Source organism: Nestor notabilis, unplaced genomic scaffold (genome assembly GCF_000696875.1).
Source record: "Nestor notabilis isolate BGI_N333 unplaced genomic scaffold, ASM69687v1 scaffold7788, whole genome shotgun sequence".
NCBI classification, from domain to species: domain Eukaryota; kingdom Metazoa; phylum Chordata; class Aves; order Psittaciformes; family Psittacidae; genus Nestor; species Nestor notabilis.
Window position 1 is genome coordinate 1 of NW_009939572.1, and position 8,668 is coordinate 8,668.

At 42.1% G+C, this 8,668-nt stretch overlaps 1 protein-coding gene across 2 annotated transcripts in view; it reads left to right on the forward strand.

Moving 5' to 3' along the window:
• Positions 1-4,485: 4,485 nt before the first annotated feature.
• ATF1 (activating transcription factor 1) overlaps positions 4,486-8,668 on the forward strand; it is a 7,520-nt gene continuing 3,337 nt past the window's right edge. Inside the window, exons 1-3 of one of the 2 annotated variants that reach the window (XM_010019931.1) lie at positions 4,486-4,596; positions 6,348-6,476; positions 8,352-8,452. In XM_010019931.1, the coding sequence (XP_010018233.1) occupies positions 4,486-4,596; positions 6,348-6,476; positions 8,352-8,452 (341 nt within the window). The remainder of the gene's footprint in view (positions 4,597-6,347; positions 6,477-8,351; positions 8,453-8,668) is intronic. The other variant, XM_010019932.1, reaches the window with a different exon arrangement.

An 8,668-nucleotide genomic window follows, 5' to 3' on the forward strand; every position in this document is an offset into this window, starting at 1 on the left:
ACCTTCGAAAGCGGCCGGTGGAGAACGGAGCGGCTCTTTCTCGGTCCCGTAAGAGATAATGCTTATCTCTTATCATTAGTTTTAACCGAGGCCCATCCGTCCCTGTGGGCCGCCTCTTCTGACACTCAAAGGAGCGAATACCGGGTTGATTCAGGGCTCTTAAATGCAAACTGCTTGTAAATGGTATTTTCCTTCCACAGATACTCAGATCCCTTATGTCAATGTGTTGCATATTGGTTTAGGCTTTTATCTCTGAATCTGCTTCTCACGGGAACACTCACTAAGCCTCATTGCACTGTAGAAGGCTGGGGCGGGGGGGTGAGTGGAAGGAAACCCATATGGAAAGTGCTCCTAAAGTTTTAAGGTGCAAATGAGATCCAAAACACTAACTGGGGACATTGGCTCAGGTCTCCACAGTTGCTTTTGGGCATGAACTGGTAGGATGTGCTGTCTTTTGCCTCTGTCTTTCACCAGTTCCTGGAAGAAAATGGAGTTCTGTGAGGCTTCCAGATGGAGAAACTTTCCCCAAGTGCCTTAATGGCAAAATTAAGCAAATAGGATTTTAACTGCTGTAGCTGGTGGAGAAAGCTGGTTCTGACACATGTGAGAACTCAGAATTTCCCCAGCTTACTTGAGGATGATTCCCCAAAATGTTTTAAATCACTTTCTGTAATTTGTACGTGTCAGAATTTGGCTTCTAGTATTTAAGAATAAAATTCTGTGTCCAGTATTCTTTGATTTCTGACTTTATAAAGTATTAAACCCCAAAACCCCAAAGCACAATTGCCTCTTAGAGTGTTTCAGCACTGAAACACCATTCAGGCCCTTCCTCTGCTAGATTTAAAAGGGCAAAACAGGACTTTGTGTCTACCTTTGGTGCCTTCACACTACAGCTCACTTCTCTTTGCCTTAATGGACAGCTTTTATATCCCATTAGCTTATTCTTTGCCTCCTGAATATGCTTTGAAGCTTCACCTGAGGCTGGGAATCTGTGATTTTTTTTGGTGATTTTATGTGCATTTGACTATAGAGACAATCACTGTCACAGATAATCTGTGACAGAAGCACAGCAGGGAGGGCAGGAGAGCAAGGGCTTCATGTTTATGAATGTCTTCTTTTTACATTGATTCTTCTCAGACATTTAGGTTTGTCTTTAGTAGTCCCTGAGTGGTGGTTCAGCCTGAGGAACGTGGTATTAGGAGGGTGTATATGAACTTAAACTTGCCTGCAATGAAATGCAACGTTCCTATTTCTACTTAAAAGGAAGATACGTTGAAAGCTGACATGTTTCTTTGGCTGGAGAGAGGCGATTCTCAGAGTCTTTCACACCACGCTTCCTAATGCTGCTCTTGCAGAATCCTTTAATTTCACTGGAGTTACTTTTGAGATGCAGCTCTGAGGAGGCATTGGTTTTATTCTGGAAAGTACCTCCTTACCTATCTGATCATTAAATGCTTTTCATACAGATTGGAACCATAGGTATTCCCTGGCTAATCAATCATCAGATGCTGCTTTTATGAATTCCCTCCTGCTTGCGCTCTGTGACATGGAAAACTCTTCCTTCACCCCAAAACTATGCAGCTGCTTTCAGCTAAATGTATGTCCTGTTGTTGGAAGTAGTTTTAACTGTGTAAAATGATGAAACCGCAACAGAGTTCCCATCTTTGGTACTTCTTTTCTAAGCCTGAGGACTTGCAGGTTGAAGTTTTTAATTGGAACTCTCTGGTGGAGGGTAGTCACTGTTCCAGGTGTTCACAGGCATCCATTCCAATGGGAGATTCATGGTTTTCCAGGTAAACAGGTTGTTTTAACAGGGCAGAAGTGTGCTGAGTCTTGTGTGACAGTCACACAAGGCCAAAGCGTGCACTGCACCTCCTTTACTCGCTGAAGGATGAAATGCAGTTGTCATTTACACCTTGCTACAGTCACTTGCTAAACCTTCTTAATACCTTATTAATACTATTTTACTGAATTGACAGATGTTGGGTTAATATTTAGCCAAATATTACAGAGGAAGCAAAGATGAAGTAAACTTGAACATCACATTTATCATGGGAAATGCTTTACCTTTTATTCCTGTAAGCAGGACTTCACACCTTTGAGAGAAAGAGCAGCAAAAACCTTTGTGCTTTCCCCCTGGTTTGTTTATTTTGGGTGGTTTCTTATCTGTTGGTTTCATTGTTTCTTGCAGCCTGTTTTGCTGATGTTTCGAGTCTTTCCTGGGACAAGAAGGCAGAGCAAAACAGTAAAAGAGAGAGGGGAAGACAGCGCGTGGTTTAGCACTACAGAAATGAATTGGGTATTTCTGTAGCACTGGAAACTTATGTTAATTTTTGCTGTTGACTGGATTTCAGTTTGACAGTGCCCTGTTTACTTGTGACACTTGCCAGGTCTCCCTTTGCAGGGATAGAAAAGGTAGATTTTTCCTTTATAAAAAGCTAAACCAGCTTAGAGGGGATACAGAGTTGTGTCCCTTCTTCATGCTTCTGGTTAATCCTGCTCTTTATTTTTTCTACCTTCAGGATACTTAAATGACAGGCTGAGAGAGCTGGGCTGGTTCAGCCTGGGGAAGAGAAGGCTCCTTAAGGGGGGAGACCTTAGAGCACCTCCTAAAGGGGCTCCAGGAAACCTGGAGAGGGGCTTTGGACATGGGCCTGTAGGGACAGGACAAGGGTAATGGCTTTAACCTGCCAGAGGGGAGATTGAGATGAGCTCTGAGGCAGAAGCTCTTCCCTGTGAGGGTGCTGAGGCGCTGGCACAGGGTGCCCAGAGAAGCTGTGGCTGCCCCATCCCTGGCAGTGTTCAAGGCCAGGTTGGACACAGGGGCTTGGAGCAACCTGCTCTAGTGGAAGGTGTCCCTGCCCGGGGCAGGGGGCTGGAACTGGATGAGTCTTAAGCTCCCTTCCAACACAAACCAGGCTGGGATTCTGTGGAATTACGTTAGATCTCCATTTTTTTCCTTAACAAATGAATGAACAAATAAAAGCCCAAACAGATTTTCTGATGTGCAGGTGAGCTCTGCAGCAGCTGAAAAAAGCAACTGTTGGAATTGCACTGCTCCACTCCCACATGGAGCCGGGTGTCAGGCAGGATCCTCGTCTCTCATTCACGCTCCTGACCATGCAGAGGGGAACGTGCTGTTGCATTAGCACGAGCAGCAATGTGATAATCTTAGCCAAGGCAGTCGGGATAGTTTTGATTAAGCTGAAGGATTCCAGAAGCTGGGAACAGCTGAAGCACTGCCCGGCTCCTGTGAGCTTTTATTCCAGAGTGAAGCCTTCATTTTGCTGCTTCAAGTTAAACTGTGGACAAGCTGGTTTATGTTTATGGACATAAGTGTGTTGGGAAGCTGTATCATATGCTGGAGAAGGTTTGTTCCGTGCTGTAAGGGACATGGTTTCATGTGGCACCTAAACATCAGTTTTCCCTCCACAAAGTTCTGTTTTAGTAACTTACTGGAGTGGGACTCCTCAGATGAGTAACGATTGCAAGAACAAGATTCTGGTCTTAGTGTATATTGACTTCTTACCCTCTGAGTCGACGTCAGGCTGCAAGAGCTGTGGTTTATCTCAGTAGGGAAAAATCAATGACTCACATTTCCACAGAAAGAAATGTAATTTCCAGTCTCATAGCAACTGTCCTTTCAACAGTTTCAAACCTTCTGTGACAAAATGTTTAACACTCACCGATCATCTTCTAATGCTCTAGGCTGGTCCACCCACTCACCCAGCCCAAAGCATGCGTTTGGCATCCCTAAATCCCCCAATATTGGCGGGGGGATGTTGCCAAGATGTTGAACAGTTAAATATAAAGTCTTTGAAATGACAGAAGTGTTCCTGACTGGATTGCATGGAGAGAGAGTGACTTCTGCAGGGTTTAATATTCAAACCTGTATTCTCTCTACTTCGATTTGAATCCCTGGTTTGGGTTTGCACACCTTCAGATGTTCTTAAATAGGTTTGGCTGGTAGCTTGGATAGAATATTTTGGAGAACTCTTTTTCTCAGAGCAAGGTAGTCTTTAGCAGCAATGCTTGATCTTGGTTTTCTTCCTAAACCTCATGACTCGACTTTATTTTTAGGAAGAAAACAGGAAATTCAGTCAATACATGTGACAGCAGATGTCTGCACCGGTCTGACAGAGGGTTGGATGCAGGTGGTGGTCAGGGAGACACAGTTCCCTCTTCCAAGCAGGGGTTTGTGCTGCTCTGTGGCCTCAGAAAGTCCATGGAAAGGACCCACGGTGTCCTTCCCCTTGTGCTCCCAGGAGAAGGTATGAAATGATCTGGATGTCACAGGGGAAGTGACAGAAAATGCCATCACTAATAGTGACATTGAAGGACAAGGAACTAATTAAAAATGTCCAAATATGACTAAAAGCTTTATGCACTGAGAGTCTATAAAGCATCAGTAGAAGCTGGGAACTGACCTGTTGTTTGGATTTCTCATGAACTTAATTTAACTCCTTGCTTTTCTTGCAGTTGATTATGGAAGAGGTGCACAAGAGCAGCAGTAACAGTTCAGTGTCGCCTTCACAAACATCAGCTGTACAAGGTACAACACTACAGGCAGCTCAGCTCTCTCATATTGCTCAACAGGTAAAGCCTGGGCCAAATCTCAGCAAACATTTGAGGTAGTTAAGAGCCATTTTTTATGTACTACAAACTATAGTGATTCTTGACTTCTAGAAACACATAGGGAAGAAAGAACAAAAGGAAGCTGAGAAAAATGGGTTATGTTTGTTGATGGAGGACACAAAATGAATAAAATGGCTTGTATTCAAAAGGCCAAAATGAATTGTGCTTGTACAAAATGAATTGTACATCCTTTGAAATCATTGTTGACCCAACATAGGGGAGCAGCTCAGTAATGAATCGAGGATCTGATTTTCATTTCTTTCTGAAGAAGTATTTATAGCTCCTTTTGTAGTAATGGCAATCCTGGGTGCTCAGCACCATGGAAACACTTGGATTTTAGCCCAACATGAATATATTTAATGTAATAAATCATATGAAGTTGGAAATTTGACATAAAAGTAACATCACTTTCAAAGCTTTAACCTGAATTCCTCATGATTCCAGTTTCTGCATCTGAAAGAGCATCTCTGTCCAGGCACAGTCTGCTCCCAGCCCTGAAAAACACTTTGCAGCTCATCCACTGGTCACCCTGTGGAGGCAATTTGGAGTTTGATGCAAAATTTAGATACATGCCTGAGGCAAAGACAGGAGAGAATACCAGCAAACATCCTGTTGTTTGCTTAAAGGCTGTCTTTCTGCTCTGCTTTTATATAAGGATGCCAATGGGTAACTTAATATTGCAATGTATGGTACGAAAGTAATATTAAATGGGAAGTTAGCTGTGTGAGTTTTAATGATCCCTTCATCTTCTCATATATTCCAGATTAATAAAAGCAGTGAAGATATTTGGTGAGGAAAAGGGTGGTTTATTTATGCATCTACGTGTATTAACTTGAATCAGTTTTTAAGTGCAAAGTTGAACATCAAAAATACAGAGCTGCTGGAATGGAAGAAGCACTTTCTATAGGAGTAGCAGTGATGTTTAACATTTGCCAGTTAAACCTAGATCTCAGACACAACATTTATTGAAACTGGTAGTTTTAAAACATGCAAGAACAGATGCTGTTGTTTTTATTTGGAAAATCTGCTCTTTGTTCCTTCTTATCCAGAGCCTGTGCACCTTATCTCCTCCAGTTGCCTTTTATCTTCCTTTAGTTACAGCCCTTGTGCCTTGAACTTTCTAAGTAGATGGGTCAGCTTTTGCTATACTTCACTCTTGTGATTTCTTCCGTGTGAAATCTTTGAACGATGGCCTCATCCTGCTCCCTTTAAACAAATAAATCCAAGAACACCAAATATGTGCATTATTCAGGCTACCTTCTGCATCACTGTAGTGTTGTTAGTCTGACCTGTCCTAAGCCCTTAGTCTTGTGGGTCATTTCACCTTCATTTAGATTCTAGTGCCCTGAACTCCCATTAAGTGAGAATTAAGGCTACTTTTTTTTTTTTTTTAAGGGACTTTTATTGCTGCTTATCCAAGCTGTGGTTCATTTAGAACTGCATGTATTTAAGTTGCAGCATTTTAATCATCTTCACATAATGCTGTGTATTTGATTTCCTCCCTAAGGCAAACATGTAACTGTTTCAACCTTTTCTGTATGCAGATACGTATCTCAGAAATGTGCATCTTTAAAGGATGTCTTTATGACTTAATTAGACTTGAAAGGAGCTTCTGCTAATGCATGTTCTCCACTGGTTTTCCTACACGTATATACACTTGGTGAATCCTGTGGAACAAACACTAGTGTTAATGATTCTTTGCTTTGTTGTAGATGTCTCTAAGAGGTCCTACACCCCTGACAGTTGTTCAGCTTCCTGGAGAGCAAGTCCAGGTCCAGGGAGTCATTCAGACAGCTCAGTCCTCTTCTGTAATCCACTCACCTCAGGTGCAAACAGTGCAGGTAACTACAGAATGTCTGTTAAATAACCAAGAATCCTGGTTTATGTAGGTGAAAAGACTTGTAAAGCCTTGTCTGCCTTGGCTGGGTCTGCCACAGTGAAGCTTGGCTGGGTCTACTGTAAGATACAGTGAGTAGGCAAGTGACAGAATTTAGGAGATAGGTGGTTCTAAATGATCTGTTTAGGCCTGAAAGTATTTCTGATGCTAAAATTGCTTTTGGAGTTGAAATGAAACTATTTGACATTGCCTCCCTTCATAAAAAACCCCCAAAACAAACCCACAGCTCTGTAGATGGTGCTCTTAACAGACATGCAACCAGTGTGTTTTAATACCCAAATAAGGAGAGTGTGGAATAACCCAGTGAATTAAAACGTGTTTGGAAAAGGGAGACCTGAATGCTGGTGGATGAGCTGTGGATTGCTCACCTCCTGTACACTCTGTCTCCCCTTCGTGGTACTTAAGATTCTGCTTGTGTCTCATGTTCATTTGCCATGTGATTTTTGTACAAGCCACTTCAGAGAGGTGCCTTGGGGAGTTCACAGTCGAGTCTGTTACTACTTCATTCAGTTCTTGGCTGCAGAGAGCCCTCAGGGCAGCACAGCATTGGAGTTAAACTGCAGTAACTGTACTGCTCAGCCAAATGTCTGCAAGAACTGTGCTAAAAGGCATTAATTTGTCACTGATCCTTTTGTACTGTGCTTATCTCTTCGTACAACATTAAAGTGATAAACCGTGAAAAGTAAATCTGTAATGCATTTTCAGCTGTCATTGTTCCTGTAACATCAGAGCATGGAAAGAAAACCACATTCCACTTTGCTGAGAACAGGCAAACGTCTGGTTTAGTAGGTTGTGGTTCCTTGAGTCTCCATTCACACCCCTCCTATGGTTGTGTTCTAGTTGCAGGGTCCTCACTGACTGAATTTCTTCCTTTTTTTTCCCTGTAATCTGTGAACACTTTGACCTTGTTGCTCAAAGGTGGGAAAAAAAGCAACACACGAAGAGCTTTTTTGAAATGCTGATAGGAGGTTGCTCTTGTCTCTGTAGCAGCAGCTGAGAAGTGCTTTTCCCAGAGCTGTATGCATTCTTCTTGACTTTTTGTTGCTGACACACAGATAAGTACAAATAAATGTTTTGTTGGCTTGTATTTAACAAGGAGCACCAGAGCAAAAAAAGAACTCTTGCCAGCTGGCTGAGGACACAGTGGAATCAAGAGAACATGATAACACTTTGCACTTTTACTCCCTGATATGCTGCTGCCTTAAATATTTTTTTGCAGTTGACTCTTACATTCTGACCAAGAAAATACACTGTTCTTCTGTCTACATAAAAGATTTCAAGTACTTTATGTGCTTCTCTCTGTACACAAATGCTGTTCTTTCCCACCAGCTCCTCAGACAAACTGATGTGTGGGAGTGGCTCACCTATTCAGACCACATCAGCTGATAAGATAGTTTGGCTTGTATGATGTTTATGGAAATAAGAAACCATTTCTATTTCTTCACTCTGCTGGTTTAAACATTCTGGATTGATTAATCCCACAGTTTGATCCACCTAAACCAACTACTTCCAAATAGTGGACATTTTTCAGTTTTTAATGTGATAAATAGTTTGGGAGAATTTCTTGAGCTTTCTTTTTTGGGGGCAGGAGAGGGGATTTGCTTCATTAGGACCTTACCAATATAACAATCTTTGCTAATTGCTAGAAACAGTCGATAACACTGAAACTAGAAATCCTCCTTTTTTAGTTTCTTTTTCTAATTAGCTGCAGTTGTGCAGTTTTCAAGCAGCTTTAGCTCGTATACACGTACAATGTGTAACCTCATGTGGGGATTTCAGCTGCAGGATACCAGATAATCGCATGGAATGTGTTTTTTAGGTATCTTCTTTGTCTGAGAGTGAAGATTCTCAGGATTCATCAGATAGCATAGGCTCTTCACAGAAAGCTCGAGGCATCCTAGCTCGTCGTCCCTCTTACCGGTAAGTAACAGATTTTGTACTTTTATTTGAAACCAAAAGAGCAACTTCTTTCAATAGCTTCATATATTCTGTCAACCCTAAAGTTGGGTTTTTTCTCTTGAAACATGCACTGGATCTGTTGCAGGCAGTAAATGTTTGGGGAATGCCATGTTAGCTGTCGTTTGCTCCGACGAAACTTTGACTTTACTAACTGGAGATCAGCTTCAACGCAATGTG